At 46.1% G+C, this 25,339-nt stretch overlaps 1 protein-coding gene across 4 annotated transcripts in view; it reads right to left on the bottom strand.

Annotated features, from left to right (window-relative positions):
- Positions 1–25,339, bottom strand: part of MATCAP1 (microtubule associated tyrosine carboxypeptidase 1) — a 527,831-nt gene that overhangs the window by 274,707 nt on the left and 227,785 nt on the right. For all 4 annotated transcript variants that reach the window (XM_069653938.1, XM_069653957.1, XM_069653967.1 and 1 more), the window contains one exon: positions 20,787–21,449. In XM_069653938.1, the coding sequence (XP_069510039.1) occupies positions 20,787–21,374 (588 nt within the window). In that variant the 5' untranslated portion in view covers positions 21,375–21,449. The remainder of the gene's footprint in view (positions 1–20,786; positions 21,450–25,339) is intronic.

Here is a 25,339-nt window from a genome sequence, read left to right as displayed (position 1 = left end):
TGAAGCCAAGGTTGCAAGCGGCAACATTGTATAGTGAAAACTGAAGTACAAGAGGTGCTCAAAAGTTCAACAGGAGAGTGAAGGCCTTATAAGAGTCAGGAGGAGGGGAGGCAGAGGACAATGGAGGGAGAAAAAACAGCGAAGTATAGACTACCTCTAGAAGAGTAAAAGCCGGGGAGTGCGCATGCGCGAGCGACGTATGCGCTGCTAAAACCAACGGCTCCCGGCGGCCGCTGCTAATATCCTGCATATTTTCCACTTTACGTGGACTAATCGTGCCTCAACCGCCCACCAGCGGTGGCGGCCCCATCAGAGCTGCTGACGCCGCACTCCGGAGAGAAACCGGGAAGGGGGACACCAGAACCAGCCCGCGGACCGCCGACGGACGACAGGCGACCGTCGCGGCGCGGGCGGAAGAGGAGGACCGCCCCTCCCCCCCGGAGGCGCTGAGTTCGCTAGCTCCCAGGCGAGATTGTCGCTCGGTACGCGACCCCGCGGCGCTCTCCGGGGGCCATTGAGCGGCTGAGGAGGGTCCCCCCCCCCCCACCTCCTCCACCCTCGAGACAACAGGGGCTTACACACTACGGGAGCAACGCATCTGGAGAGGCTTTGCGGCCTGGGCTCTGCAGCACCAGCCTTACCCGCTGGACCTCTGCCCCTCCCCCTCACCAGCAAGACTGAGACCCAGGGTCGAGCGGCAGCAGGAGCCGTGAGCTGCGCTCCCCTGTTGAGGAAGACACGCTGCAACCAGAGGCACCCACGACAGGTACAAGGGAGCGGGGGGCGGACGCTTTGCTTGTTTTTCTCCCCTGCGACCCCTTTCTGCAACCAGCCTGCTGCAGAACCCACAGTACACAGGTGTGCCACAGACCAGCACCAGACCCAGAGCGCTGCTACGACCTACGTGTCCGCGGTGGACCCCAAAACTCCGCGTGAACAGTGGAACAGCCCTGCCTCTCTCTTGGGACCACCTACCTCACACCCCGAAGCGCAGCACTCCCGGTGGAACACGGGCACAGTCCCACGCACTTTGGCCGCTCGGTACGCCCGAGATAGACAAGTGCCAGCATCACGCCGCCTGGTGAGGCCGAGCGACGACACCGCGAACACCCCAAACGTGACCTTGGCCGCGATTCACTGTGCGCATCCCGCCCCGAGGAGGAACAGCTAGACCCCTACTACACAGAACCCAATCGCGACATGGGAAAGGAGAAAACCAGGAGGCAAACGCTACAGAGCAAGATGGATCTCTACACCGTGGGGGCCCCTCCCCAACGCGAGCCCCAACCTCTAGAAGAAGAAGGTAACCCTGGAGAACTCAGAGACCCTCCTGTCTCCTTATCAGACCTCATGAAAGCGATTGGGGACTCGAGGACGTCCTTGGAACTTAAAATGGGCGGCTTATCCTCGGAGGTGTCCCTTATACGCCAAGACCTCCGCAACTTGTCGACCAGAGTGGGCGAAGCAGAACAGAGGGTGTCCAGCAATGAAGATGCGATCCACCGCATGGAACAGCAGCTCACTGCGATTGCCCAAAAGGTGACCCAACTAGAAAACCGCGCCGAAGACAGTGAAGGGAGGGCGCGACGCAATAATCTCAGGATCCTCGGTATACCGGAGAAAGAGGAAGGCCCCTGCGCAGAACTCTTCCTGGAAGATTGGCTCACTCATATCTTCGCCCCGAAGAAGCTATCCAAATTCTTCTCGGTGGAAAGGGCACACAGAGTCCCCACCGGCCGGCCTATACCGGGCGCCCCACCCAGAACAATGATTGCACGCCTACTGAATTATCGCGACCGGGATGCGATCCTACAAATGGCGAGGGCCATGGGCCCGATCACATACAACGGCTACAAGGTTGGCTTCTACCCCGACTACACGAAAGAAGTCCAAAAAGCCCGCCAATCTTTTGACTCCGTTAAGAGGAAGCTCCAGTCACTATCCATCAAATATGCCCTCTTCTTCCCGGCATTGCTAAAAGTCCAGTATGAGGGCGCTACACACCTGTTCTACAACCCCAAAGATGCATGGGACTGGCTTGAAACTCATGTCCTCACGGAACCCAACGGGAGACGTGGGCCATCGGGCCCACCCACGCAGCGACCCCGACCTGGGAGACCCTCGCCCCCTCGCTCCCCGTCTGCAGCGGATGACGAAGCGTCAAGGACCCCGGCGGGAAAAGGATGAATACCCTGTACTGAAGGGCCCGAACTGCAGATTGGTAGAGTGGAAATGCTCACTTAGCGGCCGCCGCCCCCTAAGACCAAACGCGCGCTACCACACCCGGGTTATCCCGAAGAAGTTCATAAAGTTATAGGTTTAATGTTTGGGCGACAGGTGCTCCCAGTTGGGGGGGAAGTACAGGGTGGGGGGGAGTTCAAAGTTCATAAAGAAAGCGAATCAAGAAACAAGAAGATACGACACATAGAAGCATTGGCAAGGGAACCAAGTATTGGCTATGGGCAAGACCACAGACACGATCATCATCCAGGCAGGAGATATACCAACACGAGAAGACCTTCGGGCATCCCCCCCGAAGGTATAGCCTTGCACAAATCTCGAGCGTATAGGACTACCATTGATCCTCCCAGATGTCCAGATAAGCGCCCCACGCAGAGAGAATGAACTCCAACAAGGTGACCGTGCTCTCCTGGAACGTCAATGGCCTCGGCTCCAGCATAAAGCGAAGACTGGTGCTCCAGTACCTTAACCGTCATTCACCTGATATTGCCCTACTAAACGAAACACACTTGCTAGGCACGAGCACTAACTTCTTCAAAAAATCCAACTACTCTCACACCTACCAGGCTGGATTCACAACAGGAGCTAGGGGCACGATGATCCTGGTTCACAAGCGAGTCCCCCTGCAGGTCAGGAAGGTTAAGATCGACCCCCGGGGCCGATATGTTATGATACTGGCCGACATCTGGGGCGAGAAATGGGGCCTCGCTGCAGTTTACGCCCCCCCCTCACAGACGAAAGAGCTACTCTCCGAGCTACAGAGCCGGCTGCTTGAGGATGTGGCCGATGTATGGGTGATCGGCGGGGACTTTAATGAAGTGATGAACACTGCAATCGACAGATCTCACAGGAGGTCAGGCTCCTGTCCTGCCCCCACACCACTTGCCATGTTCGCCGAAGCTCTGGGTATGACAGATGCATGGCGCGCGCTCCACAACAACGAGGCTGGGTTCTCCTTCTTCTCAGGTGTCCACAAGTCATTCTCCCGAATCGATTATGCCTTCGTCCCCCGCAATGTAAGTCACAGGCTCCTTGACGCTGACTTCCTCGCAAGAGGTATTTCTGACCACTCTCCGCTCCTACTGTCTATGAAGAACTCCTGTCGTGGTCCGGATCGTAATTGGCGCCTGAACACATACCACCTACGTCTCCCCGAAATAGCGGAGGAACTGGAGAAGAAGACAACAGAATACTTCGAAAACAACGAAGGATCAGTGGACTGCCCAATCTCGCTCTGGGAGGCATATAAGACTGTCCTCCGCGGGGAAGTTATCTCGGAAGTTTCAGCCTACCAACGAAGACGAATCCAAAAGATCAAAGAGGCAGAAGCGCGCGTCCTGGAGTGCGAACAACAAACCCTGGAACACTCCACCCAAGAAGCTAAGGAAGATTTGGTCACCGCACAAGTGGCCCTTAGCAACCTGGCTCTAGACAATGCACGGACAGCCCATCAATTGGTCCGGAGCCAAATCTATGAACGAGGTGACAAGGCGAATAAGACACTGGCCTGGCTGGAACGGCGCGAGCAGACCAAGGGACATGTGCGGGCAATTGAATCCCCAGACGGAACGCTCCTCACAGACGACTCGGACATTGTCGCAGCATTCGCCGCCTACTATGAGAAACTCTACACTCCACCGGCCGAGCACCTGCCTCCCGAACCCACATGCTACCTTGACCGGTTTGAGATCCCGAAGCTCTCTCAGCGCCAAACAGACCTCCTGAACGCCGATATCACTGTAACTGAGGTACAAGAGGCGCTCGCACAGCTCCAACCTGGGAAGACCCCGGGTCCCAACGGGTTCCCTACAGAAACATGGAAATGCCTAGGCGGTTCACTGCCCGCCCACATGCACCGTATGTTTCTACGCAGCAAAGAGCTGGGGGCACTCCCCCCGGACCTCAGGAAAGCATGCATAGTCGTCATACATAAGCCCGGGAAACCCCCGGAGGAATGTGCCTCCTATCGCCCAATATCCTTGATCAACGGCGAAGCCAAGGTCCTTGCAAGAACACTAGCCAACAGACTGCTGCGGGTTATTGAGACCCTGGTTCACCCCGACCAATGCGGATTTATGCCCAACAAATCCACCCGCATGAACCTGCGCAGAGTTCAGTTGGCGCTGAGTAGAGCCAAGGAAATATCGGCCCCACTGGCCCTCCTGGCAGTGGACTTTGAAAAAGCATTTGATTCTGTGGACTGGGAGGCCTTGTGGGCAATCATGACTCGAATGAACCTGGGGCAAACATTCATATCGTGGGTTAAACTCCTGTATGCACACCCAGAGGCCACGGTAAGGGTGAACGGTAGGTCTTCTCGATCATTTCCCTTGGGTCGGGGCACGAGACAGGGGTGCCCTCTCTCCCCGCTGCTTTTTCTATTGGCCATAGAACCTCTCGCAATTGAGCTTAGGACCAACACTACTTGGACAGGGTTCGCCTGGCCGGGGGGGGGAGAGGACCGACTATCCCTCTACGCGGACGACCTCCTCATATACCTAAGTAACCCACGTACTTCCTGCCCGATCGTCTCCCGCATCCTCAGAGAATACCAGCGCTTCGCAGGCCTCAAAGTAAATGAAACCAAAACCATTTACTTCCCGATCCAGGGAGGGGAGTCTGCGATCCCTGAAACCTGCCCATATCATGTCTCCATTAGAGAACTCAAATACCTGGGCATAAGACTCGACCCGTCACTGGGGGGGTTCCTACAACTCAATCTACAACCAATAATTGACCGATTCATTAGGGACACCTCCCACTGGCAATCACTCCCATTATCACTACTGGGCAGAGCGGCACTATTCAAAATGCTGACCCTCCCCAGACTACTGTATGTACTTCAAAACGCCCCCCATATAATCCCCCGAGACACCTTCGCACTCATTGACAGACGCCTTCGCACACTGCTGTGGGGAGGGAAACAATCCAGGATCGCCCTGGAGACGCTGCAGCGATCAGTATGGGAGGGAGGCATCGGTCTACCATGCATTCGCACCTATTATCTTGCAGCCCAGATTGGGGTGGTAAATGACTGGATACATGCAGACCCCACACTCCCCCACATCCGTCTTGAAATGGAGAGCATGACCCCACTAACCCCACTACAGACCCTGTACGCCACCCACGACCAACCCCCGTTGTTACCCAAAATGACACGTCACATTTGCCGGGCCTGGCGAGATGCGCACAAACTGATAGGCTGGAAAGGTAAACCAACACTATCTCAACCCCTATGGCACAACGCACTCCTCCCAGAAATAGTAAAGATGGGCCCCTTCGGTCACTGGTGCGCGAAAGGGATACATACACTAGCACATGTGATACAAGAAGGCCACCTCCTTGACTTTGAGACCATGCAAGAGCGCTTCGACCTCGCACCTATGGACCGGTTTCGACATGCGCAAATGACCCACGCCATCCGCACCCAATTCCCTGACACGACGACCATACCCCCCTGTACTCCCATTGAGACTAACATCCTTCCGCAACGCATTGCCTCCAAGGTCACCTCCACGCTCTATCAAGCCCTTAACTCCTTCGGGGCGACGCAGCTGGACGGGCTCAAAGAAAAATGGGAAAGGGATACAGGTCACATGGAACCACAGGACTGGGCTGAGGCATTAATGTCCCCTAGAGAAATAGGTATTGATTCTAAACTCAGGCTTATACAACTGAGGATCCTCCACCGCACATACTATTCACGCACTGCCATGGTCAGATGGGGTGGACTAGATGATGGGACATGCCTCAGATGCAAAACAGAACCGGCCACCTTTTACCATATGTTATGGGAATGCCGAGTCTTACAGGTCTTCTGGGAGAGCTGTACCAACACGATTTCTGCCACCCTGGCGACACCAATCCCCAGAGACCCCAAAATGATGCTGTTGGGAATCCGAGGTGAAGTGGATCTCTCAAAACATGATAGAATATTTCTGGCACTGGCACTTGGGGCAGTCAAAAGATTGATCGCGGCTAGCTGGGGCTCTGCCGACCCCCTATCGGTGAACCGATGGGGCAATGAGTTGGACAGATGCGCGGCCCTGGAGCGACGGATTTATAATGCACGAGGGTGCCCCCGCAAATTCCAGAAAATATGGGGTAAATGGCTGGACGCTAACTGAAATGTACCGAAAGAAATAGAAATGTACTATTGTTAACATTGGTCACCTACCATACCCAACGAATGTCTGATGGCTCTCGGCCCCACTGGGTTCCCTCGGCCTCTTTGAAAACTGCCTTACTGTCATGATCTGTTGTATGCCTTTGACCCATGCCTGTTTTGTTGTTGTGTTATTAAAACGTAATAAACAGAATTATTAGAAGAGTAAAAGCCATAGAGGGTAGGCGGCGGAAGGAAGGTTAATCAGAGGAGAGGTGAATAAGCAGGAACTGAGAAAAATTTGGCTGGTGGGAAGTTCTCTAAAGGCATAAGAAGATTGTCGGACAGAAAGAATGTTGTGGATTCAAGACAGCATATGAGCACAGTGAGTTTAACAGTTTACAAGCTACTTTCAGGCATACATGTGTACCAACATGTTTCGCTAAACATATGTGAACCACTTACACGCTAAACTAGTAGCCATTACCATTAGGTTAAACATGTTACAGACACACACACTGGCTATACATATGTGATACATTTTGAAAGTGCTGTTAGTTTAAATGCATTCACTGTCATACATGATTGGGGCCTGTAAATTGACACTACTCTGCATTGCTGTTTTTACAACATGACACAAATCGTGCAAGGTTGGTTTAATAAACATGAGTTATTCAGTCAAAAGAATACAGTCCAAACTTAGCGCAGCACTGAATAGGGTCTGTGAAAGGCAGATGGCTTCCATGTTCAGTTACCGTACACTCTGTAACTAAAATTAATGTTTACATGTCCTAGAATACTGTCAATAAATGCTGCAATCACTTGGATAATTTAATATGACACCATTTTACGAATAAGTTAAAGAGTAATTCTGCGTTTTAACTATTTTGTAAAGTCAATTGCACAGCAACATATAGACAAAAGACTAGACTGTGCAATGTTCAAATGAATCACTCAACCTAAAAGGCGAGAAACACTGGGGAGAAAATGGACTTCTGGTGCAAGGATATTACAAAGAATTAAAATAAATGTTATTAAACATATCACAATCAACATATAAAATCACTTGAACAACACACATCATAGATAAAAACATTATCCATAGGTAGAGAGCAAAGGATACATGAAAAATAGAAACAAAGAATTCGATGAAGCATGAATAGGAAACCCTTTTTGCACTACATAAGTGGGTGTTCACCTCCAAATCAAAACTGTTTTGCAAAAGCAAATCTAACAACTTCAGTCAATACCCCAATCATATTGTTCGGACCCCATGTTCAAATGAAACAATTATTGTATTTGTGAGAAACCCGACGTTGTTCTCCCACCTACTTCCTCGGGATCTTCCATTCAGGTGGGCAGGGAAGGGCCATCGCTTTAAGATCCCGACCCTGGGGGTGGACAAGCGAGGGAGGATCCTCTAAGTGGAAGGTCACGAGGGATTGGGAGGAGGATATCAAAGGACGACATATGGTATTCCCCCACTCCCAATAATACCCCATCCAACTCTCCCTCAGCCTTCATGGGGTATTTTCAATCTCACCATATCTCCCCCTCCCCATTTCCAACAAATACTGAGATGAGGAGGAAGCAATTAAGAGCAGTAAAGATTACCCATAGAAATAACATAGGGAAAGTATGGGAAACCTACTATAGAAAGAACTCAAGTTGTCCCACTAATAGAGTCAGGCAGGGTTAAGCATTTTACAATGACCACTTGACTGTTTTACCACATATAAAAAGGTGTGATTTTTCATAATGAAGGGAGCGAGCTGGGGATGCTATCCTGACCTGAGGAGCCGAGGAGCAGAGAGCAGCAGAAGTGAAATCTTGGAGGAGAACGGCGTACCAAGACGCTGGCCCGGTGTTTGAGAGGGGCTGCAGCGTGGCTAGGGAGCCATACCTCTAAGGAGTCAGAGTAAGGCAGCCTGTATCTTGCTAGTGGCATTTGGGAAACAGTGCGTTCCCTTGGGATGTGTGCCACTCCCAAGGCTGTCTGAGGGGAAGCTGGTGAGACCATGACCTCAACCACATGTATCCAGAGGGACCAGTTGTCAATGCAACGCTGCCCCGTGCGTGTGAGAGAGAAACTCAGGGGGCATGTGTCTGATTGAAGCGGAGCATGAGAAAGACACTGTTAAAGCATGGAGCGGAAATTAAGAAAAAGTGTACGAAAGACAGAAAGTGTAAGAAATAAGTAAAAGAAGAGAAAGAGAAAGTAGGAAGTTGCGCGAGAGGCACAGAAGAAAAGTAAAGTGAAAGAAAAGCATTTTCAAGAGTGCAAACCGTTCAAAGTGTGCACGGTAAAGAGAGGACGTGTGCTGCAGGAAGCATGGGAAAGAAACAGACAGTTGCAGGAGTGCACGTTAAAGGAAAAGAAAGTATGTGAGGTGTGCAGATGCAAGAGTGCACATAAAAGGAAAAGAAAGTATGTGAGGTGTGAAAGAGGCACGATAAGAAAGAAAAGGAAAGGTGCAAGTGTGCACGAAGCAGAAGCCAAGGAAACGAGAAAGGGGTGCAGGAAGCACCTGAAGGTGACCGGTTTAAAAGTAAGAACAAGGAATATAAAGAGAGGGGTTACAGGTCGAAGTGGAGTGGTCATGCCTAGGAGGAGCAAAGAACCAGGTGGTTTTGAAAGCATCTGACTGTACCCCCAAGTGAAGTATGTGTGAAAGAACTGTGTATCAAAGGAAAGGTACATCCTGACAGGTTGAACTTATGTATGAAACCAAAAAGTGGCATAACCTTGGGGAAGGGAACCCTGAGGGCCTTAGCAAAGTGGAATTGAAGGAAAAGCTAAGTACATCCTGACAGAACAGAATTTGTGTTGAAAACTGAGAGGGGCCTGAGCTTGGGGAAGGGAACCCCCGAGAGGCATAACCAAGTTGGAGATCTATTGTTTCGTAGTGTTGAAAGGATTTGAGCTTGGGGAAGGGAACCCTGAGAAGCTTCCAAAGGAACTGTATTATATTTATTTTGTGGTGTTGTGAACTTGGACAAGTTGAAGCTTGGGGAAGGGAATCCCCAAGGAACCAAAGACACTAAAGGTACTGGAGAAGATTGCAAGAGATCTGTGGAGAAAGTTTTACGAACAGCCCTTTTGATAGAACTCATTTTTGTGACATTGACCAAACTACCCCTGGTGAGAGACCGCCTGAAACAAACCTTGGTGTCCGATTTTCTGTTGAACCACTATTTTTCAGTTTTTTTAAAACTTGCCATCACATTTATGAGTGAGTGCAAGCATAGGTTTAGACACAGGCAGATTTATTTTGGACTATCGGACCTCGACAGCCTTTCGAAACATCAGTTAAGGGAACCATCCCTTTAGATTAAGGGCCAGTCCGGCATTGCACCAACCCAGGAACTTTAGTAAATAAAGGTTTTGAAACTACCATGTTTGAGTCTGTGTCTCTCTTGATACCATGCCTGTCTCACATTTTCTTCTTTCAGCTCACAATGTCAATAATTTGGTTGTTTACATCACTCTCCATGTAACGTATAGGCAGTAAACTACCAACAAATTATGGGAGATTAAGATTATACACTAGGACGTCACAATGTCAATCACTTCCGTTGCTTCCATAACAAGTCATTCGAAATGTGATATTAGACAAGCTTGAGTCAACCCTATAAAGTAAGCTAGAGGCTTTGTGTATAGTAAGCTGTAAAAGGCAGAAGTTCCTGAACTCCTGATGAGCAGACTGCATGCAGAGCAGAGATGAAAGAGAACTGACTGGATTGGGTAAAATGATACAAGCATCTATTCGAATATATTTTCCACAGGAGAAGAAATCCTAATTCTAGTCCTAAATTGTTGCACATTTCAAAATCCCTGCTCCTTCTTACACATATAAAGCACAAGTAGGTGGAGATGAAAACATAATGAGAAGAAATTATACCTTTTGCACCACGCATGCAAAGAAAACTGTTAAATCAAAGAATCCAGCCATTCATACACATCATATAAACTTACACACTTACTGGAAAGTAAACCTCTTCACACATTTTGCACATAGGCAATATGGGGGAGGGTAAACTGGCAAATACGTGCAAAATGTATGCAACTGGGGACATGGGGAAGTATAGATAATGGAAAAGGATAGAATTTTGATTTTGGGGATAGAAGCTGTGGTCTATACTTCTGTTAGGTTGTAGAAGCTGAGATACACACCGCCTTTCTTCATGAAAGGACTATGTCCTTGATAAGAGTCATTGGGAAGGGGTGCTGCAGGCACTATCTCAGGAACAGTACATCAATTTCTGTGCTAGTTTCTGCCAGGAGCCTTCACAACAAACAAGTTTCTGTGGGTATGGATTGGTGGCTGTGCCATGTACAATTGTGCATTGTATCATAGTGTTTCACAAGTATACTTCTGAATGTGATTTCTTGCCATTATTCCACCAATCATTACCCTCAAGGCTTAAAATATCAATTAGATCATCAAGGCACTTCTTCCATGTTGTCAGAATGATACAGCTTGTGGGACTTGTTTCTCAGTTGATGCTCCACTATGCATTCATTCACCGATTTAAAGACTAATAGACAGTAGTTCATAAAAGATACTTTATCCTGCTAAAGGCTGCACATAAACTCGGGCCTTGAACTGAATGGCAGCCTCCAATCCTATGGTTCCTGGAGTTGATTTTTGAATAACCTAGGCTTCAAAGTTATGGCTCCAACTTAATTATAACCTCAGTGAGAACCTGGAGTTCTGTCGGAAAATGTTTGCTTTTGTTGCCTCCCAAGATCTTGTGATGCTGCATGTATATGTCGGTTTACTGCACACAGATGTACACGTGACTTATCTTGGCTGGAGTGTGGTGCTATATTTCCTGTGATAGTAATTTTACTTGCTCTTTGCAGAAAAAAAATGGTCTGCATTGCCTGCTGAGACTTCAATAATTAAAGCTGACACTAGCAAATAGACCAGAGAAGACCACAGATACTGCAAAAAGACAACAAAGAGAATCTCTCTAAAACTGAGCTTAGCACCCTAAAACAACTCCAGAACGAAGAAAATATTATAATAAAGGAGGCGGAGAAGGGTGGGAATATCGTTATGGACAAGGTTGACTATATTAAAATGGCAGAAAATCTCCTCAAGACACCAGGCAGCTACGAAAACCTTGGCAATAACCCACAACAAAAAAGTCTGGCAGAACACCAAGAACTATTGAAGCATTACCAAACAAAAGGACTCATCACGGATGAGGAACATGAATTCCTCAGAACAGACTTTCCGATCATGCCTACCCTTTACTTTTTGCCAAAAATACATAAACAATTTGATCAAATCCCGGAAGGACGACCATTATGAGTGGAATAGGAGGTCTAACAGAAACATTTGCAAGATATATTAACAACGTCATCCAACCACTAGTCATCGGGATACCAACATACCTCAGAGACTCCATGCATACCTTGGCCATACTCTCACAAATACAATGGGAACCCAACTTTTTGCTGGCCACACTAGATGTCAATGCCTTATATACATCCATCGACCACGACCTGGCTATCACAAGCCTGGGGTATCTACTAACCAATGAATCAGCATCTCACTTCGAACAAGCTGAAATGATGAACGAATTTCTCAAATTGTCATTGACTAACAAGATATTCATCTTCAACGGCGAATACTATACGCAAACAAGGGGAATTGCAATGGGAGCTGGCTACGCTCCGCATTGGCCAACTGCTTTATGCACGCATACGAACAAAAACATGCCATGCGAGAAACAAGATTTACGAACCTAATCGTTCAATGGTCACGCTACAATGTCATCCTCATATGGAAAGGGACACCGGATGAACTAGGCCAGTATGGTGACTACCTCAACCAAAATAAATATGGAATAGAATTGACCAGTCATACGAGCACAGACTAAATTGATTTTTGGGACCTAAGAATTACAATCCAGGAAAATAAAATCATCACAAGAACCTTCCGGAAACCCACAGAGGTTAACTCAGTACTACATGCAAGTAGCTGTCACCGGAAAAGTGTAATTCAAAATATCCCACAAGGCGAATACATTAGAGCCAAAAGGAACTGCAACACACAAGAACTCTTTGACAAAGAAGGTGGGCTTCTCGGCCTAAGATTCACGAACAGAGGCTATTCCGGTAAAAACCTCATAGAAGCCAAACAAAAAACATGGCTATACCAAGAGAAACACTACTCATCCCAAAAAAGAAAAGCACAATCACAGAGACATCAATCAGATTTGTGACTAGATCCAACATGGACAGCTACAAAATCCAAAGAATACTAGCCAAACACTGGAACTTACTATTGATGGACGAGCATTTTAGACCTTTCTTAAAACCATATCCGAGCCGGTCTTTCAGCAGAGCCCCGACATTACGCAACATATTGAGTCCATCTTTTCTATCCCAGAAAAATATCAAGGCAAAAGACTGGCTCAGCATTCAGACAACAATTGGATTCACTAAATGCGGCACATGCTCGATGTGCAAATATGCAACACAAACCAAATGTACAACCTTTAGAAGCGGTCCACCGTTCAAAATCACAGAACACCTGAATTGGAAAATCAAATATGTAATTTATGCCTTAATATGTGTATGTGACTAAATCTACATAGGGAGCACTATCCAGGAGGTCCGGATCAGAATAAGAGAACACTTGAACAGTATCTATTCACAGGACCCGAAATTGCCCCTGGCGAATCACTGGCAGAAAAATCACCAAATGGAGGACAAGAGCCAAATACGATTTATTGGCTTACGAACAGTAAAGATGGGAGCAAGAGGAGGAAACAGAATGCTCAAACTACGACAGGAAGAAGCAAGAATCGCCTGTCGCTGTAGATGTGTCAAAAATGGTTTAAACAGTGAACATGATTATAATGTATTCCTGTGATGGTCAGCCTCTTACCTTCCCTTCCTCCCACCAGCACTCACCTATGCTAAACGCCAAACGCATGGCCATCAGACTATTCACAGTCAGTATGAGCCAGTCACCACCCTGAAATCCATGGATCACCCATGAAGGGCCAACCAGCCCAAGGACCAGATACCCAGCCTTGTCCCCCAGGGACAAGTGAGGACTTCTGCCCTACCTCACAACCCTAGAACACCAGTGTAGGTATCCCACGTAGGGACACTAGAGCTCTCGTCTCCCCCAGCACACCAAGACAAAAGTGTAGATCCCCATAGGGCCACACGGCCACTGCGACACTACCCGCGGGAGCAGTTCCCCACCTCCCATTAATTGCCTCAACAGTTTCCCAGCACACCACCCCCATTGCATCTGGGATGGTCCCACCATCCCAGTCCCCAACCTCGACCCACACCATCGGGCCCACCGGTTCATACACACCGGGACCACACATCCCAGCACCTTGCGGCACCCACGTACGCAGGCGCAAGCATTACAATGGCAAACTCATGATAAGCATGTGCAAGGGAGATTGACGCATCAGTCACCTCCCACACATGCGCATGAATGTCCCAACCACTGCTCAACAAATTGCAAGCTCTACTGCAAATTGCCAACTGCAATCAGAGAAGCCCAACACTCCCAGCCAATGGACCACCCCTCTGGTCCCCACGGTCAATGCATGGGATCATCCGACTAACCAGGGACCACATATCCCAGCAGCACCTTGCAGCACAATATGCACAAGCGCCAGCACCAGAATTGGTCTAACAGTGTGCATGTGCAACAGTGACACACTGGTCACCCTCCGCACATGCGCATCTATGCCCCAACAGTCTGTATAAACAACCCGGAAGCGCCATAGCCTCGGACAGCTGAACGCAGACATCTGCAACATAGATTCCAGGTAAGCCCAGACGGACCACCCCCCTGGTCCCCACGGACGCAATTATGTAGGAGTAACCCACTCCCCTCACTCATTGTATTTTAGTCGCGCACCAAGTCTTTTCCCTGCCACCACTTGGTGCACATTGCCAATACTAGTTCGCAAGCACACGCGGTTTTGACCCAACCACTCAAACCGCATAGCCGATCCACCTCCACACAACTCGCGGCCCAACACAGGGCCATGGCACAACTGTGACCCAACATAGACCAATATGGGCCCAACGGAGCCAGTTTCCCCATGTGGAACGGCTCGAACACACAAGCCAGCCACCCAACGGCGGCACCAGCAGCCACCAATGAATTCTGCAAATCATGCTATATCGGGCACAACTACGTGCCACCACGAGACTTACAAGCCAGACCACCGTTATTATGGAAACAACATTCCATAAACATGGCCTAGGCACTGCACCAAGGGAGCGGCAAAACCGCAATAAGGCTCACCCCACCTCAACCACTTAACCCCATAACTTACCTTTTCTATTACAGGGCCCAACCAGAGCCACTGTATACACAGAATAATCTAAGCCTAACCAGAACCCCACAGGGGGGCGCCGGACCATCCAATCACAGCTAAGGATTACCTAGTCCCAACCACAACACAATTCGCACTTCCCTGTGGATCTCTTGCTGACCTTTGCCTCTTCCCTCTCTCCCCCTCTCTGTTTTTCTTCCCTCCTCCAACATGATGGACCAAATATGTGTAATTATGTAAATGCTGGTAATCAATTAACATACACCCCACTTTCTCACCTTACACCATGCACCATGCACAAATGAAATGCATAACATGTCATTTGAACGACACACAAAAACACTAATTGTCACAAAATATGAGTTTGAACCTGTATCAGCCTTGAGAAGGGCCTACGGGTCGAAACACGTGTCAGCTGACCACTTGGGGACATAAGAACCCGACTGTACCCACGAAGGGCGTTTATGATCTAAGAAAATAAACAAACCATGATTCAAAGAAGCACTCAAACGCAAAAAACTGTATGGAAAATACATTTTTCAGATAATTAACAAGGCAAGGTGTCCAGGTTCCTCCCCTTTCACTAGCAAATAGTAACAACAAGAAAGAATCATGCGTATTTCTGGTCATTTTTAATCCATTTTGCATGAGGACATTTGACAACAAAACGCAAACAATAAACATTGACATCATTTTCACAGCTGAGCATGAAGGCTCTTTGAATGTGTCCCAAGAATTCCGATACCGTACACAAAGGTTTGACTGCAAAAAACTAGCAATTTATTCTCTTTCAGGAGATGTGCAGGATAATTTTACCGCTGGCAATGAACATTTAAGTTGATGAATCTTTGTCTAAGTAATCGTATAGAGACAGAACTAGCTTATTATTAAAAAAGGTTTGTCTTCTGTAGAAACTCATCATTATTGAAGGAAAACTGTTGCTGTAAAAGCCATGTTGCTTGAGTGACAACACTACCTAAAAGGAGCATGGCCTGCTGTTACAGGCATCGCTATTCACTGGATTTACTAGCATAGAAAACTGCTAAACGGGGCAATTCCAGACAGTCCCAGTGTTCTCCGTCCTTTGCAGTATACAAATATATAAAAATATATTTGCAGAAACCAACAATTTGGTCAACTTCATAAGAATGAAAGAAACTGGGAACGTGGACCACCTCGCAAGCAGGCACCCTCACCCGCTGCATGCAGCAAAAAAGGTGTCAAAATGCCATCTCAAGGGACAAAAAAGCCAACTCCTCCCAAAGTAGTGACAAAGTGGACACAACCCACTAAGCACCATTCAAGATGTAGCATCATCTAATCCGTGAATCTAGATGCTAAACCCATCCCTTCCAGTCTTCTGCAATGAGCTTCAAGACTTTTTCACCATCGAAATCTACAACCTAAAACTCGAGATCACTTAACATGCCTCTTCAGGACATTCATCCTGCTCTCACCCTTCAACATTGTTTTTTCATGATAGATTCTTTTACGAGCACTTAAATCCTGCGCGCCATTCAATGTATTACCCCGACTTCCTTGCAGAGCTTCCAACACACCAACTAACATGTATTTTCGCTGTGCAAATCCTCTTACATTGCTCAGAAAAAAGGTTCTTACCTTAGTAGGAAAAACATACTTTTAAAGAGGGCTTTTATTTTGGCTTGAGCGATGTCGCTTTGAGAGTTAAAAACATTTCGCAGGTCGTCAAAATAAAAAGTAAGCCAGTGAGAACTGTTTTTTCTACATCTACCCCCAAACCATGCAATTAATATGTGTGTGTGTGTGTGTTTTAATCAGTCACTATTAATGTTAGTTTATTTTTAGTTGCACATAATTGATAACAACAAAAATTATAATGTAACTCTTTTGATCAGCCAACCGACTCTGTAGCTTCCAAGAATAACAAATTGGTTTATATTCGTAAAGTGTTTATTGTCACATGTAGGTTTAGCCAATACTTTTCATGTGTGTGTGTTCTTAATAACCAAAATTCATTAAAACATTCATCAATGCTTTGTTATTGTCAACAATTACCTTAACCTTTTATCACTTCTCACTAAAATCAACATGCATTGGTTTCAGAATCCAACAGTTTGTAATTCTGCTAATTTGAATCCATGTTAAACATTCCTGCTTGTTTCATCTTGGTTCAATAAAATCACAATATTAACTGGGGGTCTTAAAAGCAACGTTCCATCTTCACTTTGCCAATCCTAAAAATGAACATCCCTAAGCGCTCATAATTGCTTCTAAACAAAGTATATCTCAAAATCATTTAATAGAAGCTCATTAAAAAGTGAACGCTAGTCTGTGTTCTGTTCCGTGTGTAGTGGTGCCTATCTCTTGTAATTCATATTATCTATGGCCTAAATCTTCTCACACAAAACTGCTATTCTTTTAAACTTGCTGTTTTAACACAAAGAGTATATAAAATCTTTCTGTAATCCTTCAAAGATGCTACCTGCCCTACTTTGGACTGCGGCACAAATATCAACCTAATTCCTCTATTCCAAAAGTGAACAAAATCTATCCTACTTTTCACTCAGACAAAACAGTAATCGAATTCCCTTAATTCAGATTCAGGATAAATAGACTCAAATGCTAGGCCTCTTGTCTTTTGCAATAGAAAGGATCTTACAAAAGCATGTACGGTTTAACATGGCATAACAATAAGGCGGACTGGATCCCTTCCAGATCTTTTCACTGCCAGCTTCTAATCAGTCGTTCCTGCTGTCATTGTCCCCCATTATCCATTATGTTGAATGTGCCCGTACCAAGCGTCAAAAGATTCACTGCCATGTTCCTTCTCTTAGAATCTAGCTCAACATTTATACACTTCATCTTAATTTTATCTAAGTTTCTGTGTGCTTCCTGGATATCAACTATCATATCCAGCATGTTTTAAAAAATAAAAGCAGGTTTAACCAGGCTTGGTTCAAAATGGACATCATTTTAGCATAGGGTAGTTCTGACATTGTGAAGCCTGCATGGGTCTTTTATCTGTACTACGCAATGCAAAATATCTAACATGCATCTGTGGCACTGCTATGTGAGGCTAATCTCATGCCCTAGATGTTTTGACCCAGAGTTTGTTTTGGCTAATTCAACTAGCCACGGCTGGATCCTTCTCAGGTGAAAGCTCCAAGCATTTCCAAATGACCACAAATGTGTTCTCTGCTGCATTTGTAGAAATAGGCCAGAAAGGCGTACATAAAAAGGAAAGGAACCTTGCATCCATCCATGTGATAACGAGTACCACTGATGGAAGATCTTCAGAACAATGATACCTGAAAGATGTTCTCCTATACACTCCAAAGTAATTGAAGAACCCATTGCAAAACCCCTCGTATACCTTTTAAAACGCGCAGAAGTGACTGATGTGTGCCTAACGGAGAAGTGTCCTGAAGACGGGCCCAAGAAAGTGTACATTGCAGAGTTAGTCAACAGTAGACTTCAACGCTTGGACCCAGAAACACGATAAAAGCACCCAGTGTTGACACATTCAGTATTGAACAAAACGAGAGAGGGCAAACAGTGATATGTGTTTGTAATAACATCCCCCACTCCTCAATACTAACCTCACTTCCTTCCTGTGCACAAGTAATGCATATGTGTATAAAGGGTTGGGACGATGCAGTTTGGATATAGAGTTGCTTTACAATCTAAATCTGTATTTTATATGTTTTTATTGATCATTTTTTGTGTTTTGTATAGAGATTAAAATATGAAATATTTTTGAAATACCCTGTGTACGTCTAAAATATATATGACAGCTCTAACGGACCTGGTGGAGTGGGCTAAGCACAGTCTGAATGTATGAAGAGTGGCTAGCCGTAGTGGGGAATTGTGTTTGCTAATATGTGTTTTGGTGCTCATCCACATGGCCTCCAAAAAATGAGGACCCCCTGTGTTGCTCATTTGTAGTATCGCCACTCCACTACAGCTCACATTGACCCCTCTTGAGATGAGCCTGGCTACTCAACAGGCTACCAAAACTGTGTAGTACAAGCTTATACCAAAGGTTGGGTTTCCTATACCTGTAGTCAGAGTTGTTTGTAGTGTTTCCAGAGGGTACTGCATACATACTTTGCCTAACAACGCTACTAGTTGTCCCCAAAATGAGGCAGAGGACGTCATCACATTGGCTCCCAGTTAAGGAAAGAATTACATTCAAGACTCTTACCTTAACCCATAAATGCCTTAGCCTTTCTACCCCCTCTTACCTATCCGAAGCCATCAACAGACACACCTCTGCGCGCCCCAAAAGAGCACAACACGCTAACCAACTGCGCATCCCACCCAATAAATGAGCCAAAGCAGGGGGTATAGGCTTTCCCTGCCTAGCCCCCAAACTGTGGAACGACTTACCCAACAACCTTCGAGTGGAATCCTCCCTCTCTACCTTCCGCAAAAGTCTCAAACCACACTTTTCAATTGATACTGCCTCGCCTTCCTCCTACGCTCCCCCCGTATTGACTGGAACTAAGTATGCATAACAAAACAGACAGTCTGTAATTAAGTCTGTTCATTTAATGTATCTGTCTGACTGTTATGATCATTGTAACCTGATATGTTCACTGTAACAGCGCCACAATGCCTCCGGGCTGCTGTGCGCTATATAAATGCTAATAAATAATATTGTACAACAATTATCCACATCTTATGCATGTAATGTTTCTAATCGCTACATTTAAGCTCTGCACACTTGCATTTGCCCTACACAGTCCATGACGCTATCAGTGCTAGCCCTGTGTTTACATGCAGTGAAGTTCTAAGTGCTTCTAAACACATTGCAGCACTGTGTGAGTGCCAATGTACCAATCCAGCTGTTCAAATAAGCATTGTTACTCCATCTATGCCTTGCATGTTAGTTCACAGATATGTGTTTCTCTGCCTTTTAAAACTCCACTCTGGTATCATGTGCCGATCCTGCAGATCATAGGTGTTTAGATTGTGCATATATGATGACATATATGTGTTTCACTTACACCTAAAATGTACCCATGTGTTCTGAAGGGGCATGTAGGGGGGCTTACATGGCTTGCACTACTGCAATAGAACCAGATACACACCGGAATTGTCTCTCGTCAATGACAAAGGGACAGAGCCACAAAGCCTGAAGCATGGGGTCATCACTACACTTGTAAAGAAGTCTTCTCTGGACACAATCAGCATAGCCATGGAGGAAAGAAGTGTCCTTGTCTAACAGCAAACTCAGAAGGGGATGATATTGTACCTGGTAAATTAAGATGTCTACTTAATCAGACCTCCTTACTTAGCTGACTGAAGAACCATGTGACGAGCCTCTTAGGTTATGCTGGATTCATCATCTGGTAAGGGAAGGAGTGTACATACATCTCCAGATAGGATAATGGTATTGCTATTGTGTTAATGTGAGAAGCCTACAAATGCAGCCCTTTAGACAAAGCCTGCATTGTTACTTCAAAATTAACGAGTTTGTGGAAATAATATTATCATTGTTAACTCTTTTAATGTGAATTCGCATACTCACCCCGCAGATGAAGCTGCAATGTTTACCACATTGTTTAAAGAGTCTACAGGGTCATCCCTAAGAGTCCAGCTATTGTTTCCTGGCTAAATTGGGAAGCTGAAGACTCTAGTCTGAGGATTTGCCTGCATTATTATCTGGTTAATTGACGAATCTGACAAATCAGCCCTGAGAGAATGTTGCTATGGTTACCTCATAAATAAAGAGTTTTCAGATTTGCACTAGAGAGGATGTTGATGTCGTTGCTGCATTACGTGGAATAAGTGGTCCACAGATTCCTGTTGTAGGAGATGGCTTGCACTGTAGTCAATTAAAACATATGCAAACCTACCCTGGAGAGAATGCGATCGTTGACACAGAATAAATGAGGACATGTTATGCCACACCCCTGATAGGAGTCTAAATATTACCATCCATCCCCGTTGCACCCCTCTGTTGTCTTCTTCCAATCCTGCCAAGAGGATGCTAACACCTATGCTTGTTTAATTAAGGAGCCCACAGACTCTCCCAGAAAGCTGGCCTGGCTAAGGGGTTTGCAGACTCCCCACTGAGAACATACAGTTTAGTTAATAGCAGGGAGGAGGCTATAATCTTTACCTGGTTTATGAACTGCTCCGACGCTTGGCTGTATTTTGTCAACACTCCGGTTGGGACAGGGTCTTGGTAATGAAACTGAGGGTTGTACGTGTAGTTGGACTGGAAGAACTTGTCCCTCTCCTGATCCACATTGGTGGGTCTCAGAGCGACTAGAAGACAGGGACTCTTGGTGTTGCTTCGCACCTCAAGGCTGGTGGATTTAGCAATATGAGGAAGGGAAGCAGAGCTACGCATCCGCCCACCTCCACCCCCTCCGCTGCTGCTGGTGTCAACGGTGCAGGTGCTCTCACTGCGGCGCATCCAGGTGCAGTGTCCCATATACCCAGGGCACCCAGGGGGCTTTAAGACATCAGACTTCAACGCTGAGGATTTTGTACTCTTGGCGTGAGTCGATATTTTTACTCCACTGGGAGGGGCTGAAGAGGTGGTGGTGCGGGAGGGGGGCGCAGCAGTGAGGGCGCTATGCATCCTTGGTCCATTCTGCTCGGGTCGTTTCTTTTTCCCAGACAGCTCCTTGTCAGAGGCAGAGGCCAAACTCGGCATGCTTGGACTTCTTCTGTGTGACTGGGAGGCTGAGCCCAGCACCATTCTCTGGGGTGGGGAAAAGTCTCACAGAACGGAAGAAGGTTGCAGCAATCCAGTATGCCTCCTCCCCTGGGTCACCTGCCAACAAAAAAGGACAGAAACATTGTGAAACATCAACATTTTAATCTGCCGATCCCATGCAGTACAATGAAACACTCCCTCCACCTATAATATGGCAGCTCTAGAAGACAATAAGCTTCTACCATTGCCAACAGAAATTCATTCTTCTAATGCATTTGGGATTTAAACAACAATCAGAGATGCTCAAGAGAAGACACACTTTTCTCAAGAGCAGCGACGACAAGCATAACCCTGGTGAAGAGCGGCAAGTAGGCCTCATTTTAACCACGATGCCACACACTATAGATCAGATAAAGAAATCTACAGTATTCCTTAAAAAAGCAAACAAACATCCCATTGTGGTAGGCCGCACAAAAGACTCACATAATACACACTTGTTTGTAAAAGGGCTGTTTTGTAGTGAGGCAAGTATGAGCTTACAAAACATTACACATTTAGATCTATCACCGTACACAATAATAAAGTGCATACTGCGTCACTAGAACTGTACGTCCCAAGCACTAAATATCCAATCCACTCACACCATGGCATCAAGGTCACAACACTCCTTGCCCCCCTCATCCCTCAGACCTCTTTGTCAGGCCTTCCAGATACTTTACACTTTCTCAGAGGTCCCTTTCTTTGCGGGTACTGGACTAGACAATCATTTAAAACATGAACCTCATTTTGCTCCCAGAATCCTAATATTTACCAAAATGCATAGGGTCAGTGAATCTTAGTTCTAAATGATGCTCTCTAATCAGTATCAGCCACAATTGCTAAAAACATGGATGTAATACATGTTTTTAAATACAGAGTTGAACACTGAATAAAACAACTGCATGAGGGGGAAAACAAAAGAACATTTGCTTCTCCTTCTCTGTGCGCACATTATTGAAATCACACGGGCGTGTTAATCAGGACAAAACACGCGGGACAAAGTATGTGCTGATCATATTTATCTCTCAATGTTCTAATTAAATTATACAATCAGTGTACATCGCGATTGACAGAATAAGGCACTTGCAGCTGGGGAGAGTCTGTCTTCTATTTCTCTTGGACTAGGATGTACCGCATCTAACAAAGCCACACAGGGAATCTCTCGCTGCAGCACAGGACTTGGAGGAGGTGGATGCCTGGATGATACGTTACTTCTTCGGCCCAGTATACTACACCATATGATGGGTGTCTGACCCAGACAGACCCTTGTTTCCCAAGATTAAAAAAAACCTTGTTTTCCTTTACTTAAGTAGCTCCGCCCTACCCGGAGGGCGGGCTATATATACCTTGCCTGACCCCTACTCATACTGTTTTTTTGAATGTCTGCCGACATACCTGCTTGAGGATGACGCCACCCCGAACCCCCAGCCCCCAATCCCCCAAACGTCCCCCACCTCGCCTGGAATCAGGTGGCTTCAATAACACCAGCTTCTTTTGTATCTGTAGCAGGGGGCCGGTTTGGGCTTGCACACTGTGGTTTGCAATTACTGTGCAGCCATGCCCGCTATTAGGGCAAGGAATGTCTTAAATGCAGCGGGTATATTCAGGGGTAGAGAGGTTTCTCAACGCATGATGGCTCAGTGGTTTGGTCTTGGGCCATTCCCTTGAGAAGAGGTGTGTTCGAGACCGATTAATCAGAGGGGTTCGTGGCATTAGGTTGAGCTGGAAACTTGTTCACGGTTTTTAACTGTTTAAATGTGCGGAAAGAGAAATATGTTCTCGGCTTTATGCAGTTCTGTTTCCCACAGCAAGACATATCTGTGCTGCAAAGCTTGCCTCGGGTGATAAACAGGTGCCACTAATTATGTGTTTTTTATACAGGTGGTTTGGGAGGTATGTTCTATGGCTTGTTTTTTCGAGTTTAGCAAATTCCCCTTGCATTTCTTTCTGGAAACCCTCAAAAAATGCTTATATTGCTCCTTTGCATTCCTCAATAGGAACTCTCAAAAATGCTTATACTCCTCCCTTACATTCCTCAATAGGAACCTCTCAAAAATACTTATATTGCTGCCTTAACTTTCCCACGAGGAATTCTCAAAAAATGCAAATTATTCATTTGATTTAAATAGCACGTGTGCTTCTAAAATATATATTTTCAAAAGAATTAGATTGTTACTTTTGGCTTTGCATACTTGTTCATAGCCAGGCCTTCAGATGCTGGTTTGGGTGTTTCATCTTCCTCTGGTAGGACTTCAGATAATCTGGGCATCTCTCCTCTGCTCTGCATGCCTGGCATCTTTGGGGAAGCGCCATGTCCTTTTCTTAGGTTCTTCTGGGGATACACTCTAATCTGATCTGTTGGCCCCTTTATATACTGCTCTTTGGAGCTCCTTAAATGTAATCTCCAATGTCTTTTGCTGAGGCTTACATTTCTTACTCGGTCACTGACGTAGTTGCCATATCTTTGTTTACCTATTTGGTCATTTTTTGTTTATAAAAAATGTCCCTATATAATTGGTTCTTACATTACCTCATCAGACTCCTGCCGCTATTTCAGTGTACTGTCTCTCGTTGGAAATCTTGATTTGATAAAACGTCCCTACATTAAATGGGTGCTGACTGGGGCTTATTACTTCATTGGGCGCTTGACGTTAGTCAAGTACCCTGTCTCCTGTTATGTAAAATGAAACAAGTTGTCTCTATGATAATTACAGCCTTGTCCCTTTTCTATCTTTCTAGATCCTAGTCATATATTCCATTTTACTGCCCTAACTGGTTAATGAGATTAGAGGTTGGACTTTTCAGAATCTGGGTTTTTCTTGACTGTGCGTCAGCAAGATTGCAAAATAATCTTTGGGCTTTACATTGCTAAATGCAAACACGATGGCTTTATTTGCCTACTATTCTTTTCTCCTTGAATCAAACATTAATATATGTATTGTGACAAAATGCGTGAGACTAGGGAAGTGAGCTTGCTTCGCAAAACATCCTCCGTTGGGGTCGAGGTGTCAGGTTTCCCTAATTCCCATTCTGTCAGTTTTCTCTAATCCCTTTTCCATATCCATAGTTCAGCATAAATGTGTGAGAATATATTTATTTATTTAGTAATTGGTATTTAGTGTGTTTGAGGTGAGCTAGGGCTTAACTGGAAGTTTCAGAGTGTCGACAATCTCCCAAGCCAAGATGGAGGTTCACATTCAGTTCCCTGATTGGCTGTGGAATGTCTAGGGTCAGTTGCATGACTCTCTCCACTGCCTTTCATTGTCGACAGCCCAGCTGATTGGTTCAGGCAATCGGGAGCTCCAGTTTAAGGAAGGCCTTTGCTGGTTAAGGTGAAATTAGGAGAGCAGAGAAAGGTCTCTAGTAGCAGACTTCAAAAAATAAAACCTAAAAAAAGTGAAAAGGAGAATTTAGAATTTATTTGTAACCTTTTAAAGACTGCCAATAAGAAAACACAAATTCTGTAACCAATCTCTGAGGCGCTGAATTTTAGTGTTTATTTGTGTTTCAGAATGTTATAAAGTTAAAATTGGTTTTTGCACTGTCCAATTTTGTGAAAGGCAGCTAGTATATTTTACCGTTCAATATCTGTGGGGGTCGATTTTTCAGACAGAAACCAGGCGCTCTTCATTCTATTGCTAAGAAACGGTAGAGCGTTCAGGTGTTACGCTCACCGGGCTCCCACAGGGGCGTCGGTCGGACCCGGACAGCTGCGGTCTCCACCCACGTGATGCGTAGTGCAGCGATGACTGACTGGATCTGCCCTCCTAATCTTGTCTGCTTAACCCGTAGAAATATTCTCCTGCAAGTGGAGAGATGGATTTAGCCACTTGTGGATTCAAGTGATGGCACTCCCACGGTCCTCCCCAACTAATCACCTCCGAAATGCCCTCACAGCAATCTCACTTTATATTCTTGAAAGATGAGCTCTCCATCCTGCGTGGATTTACAGGGGCGCGTCGATTCCA

The sequence above is a fragment of the Ambystoma mexicanum genome, chromosome 1p, assembly GCF_040938575.1.
Source record: "Ambystoma mexicanum isolate Mex_15411 chromosome 1p, UKY_AmexF1_1, whole genome shotgun sequence".
NCBI lineage: Eukaryota > Metazoa > Chordata > Amphibia > Caudata > Ambystomatidae > Ambystoma > Ambystoma mexicanum.
This window is presented reverse-complemented; position numbering and strand designations above follow the sequence as displayed.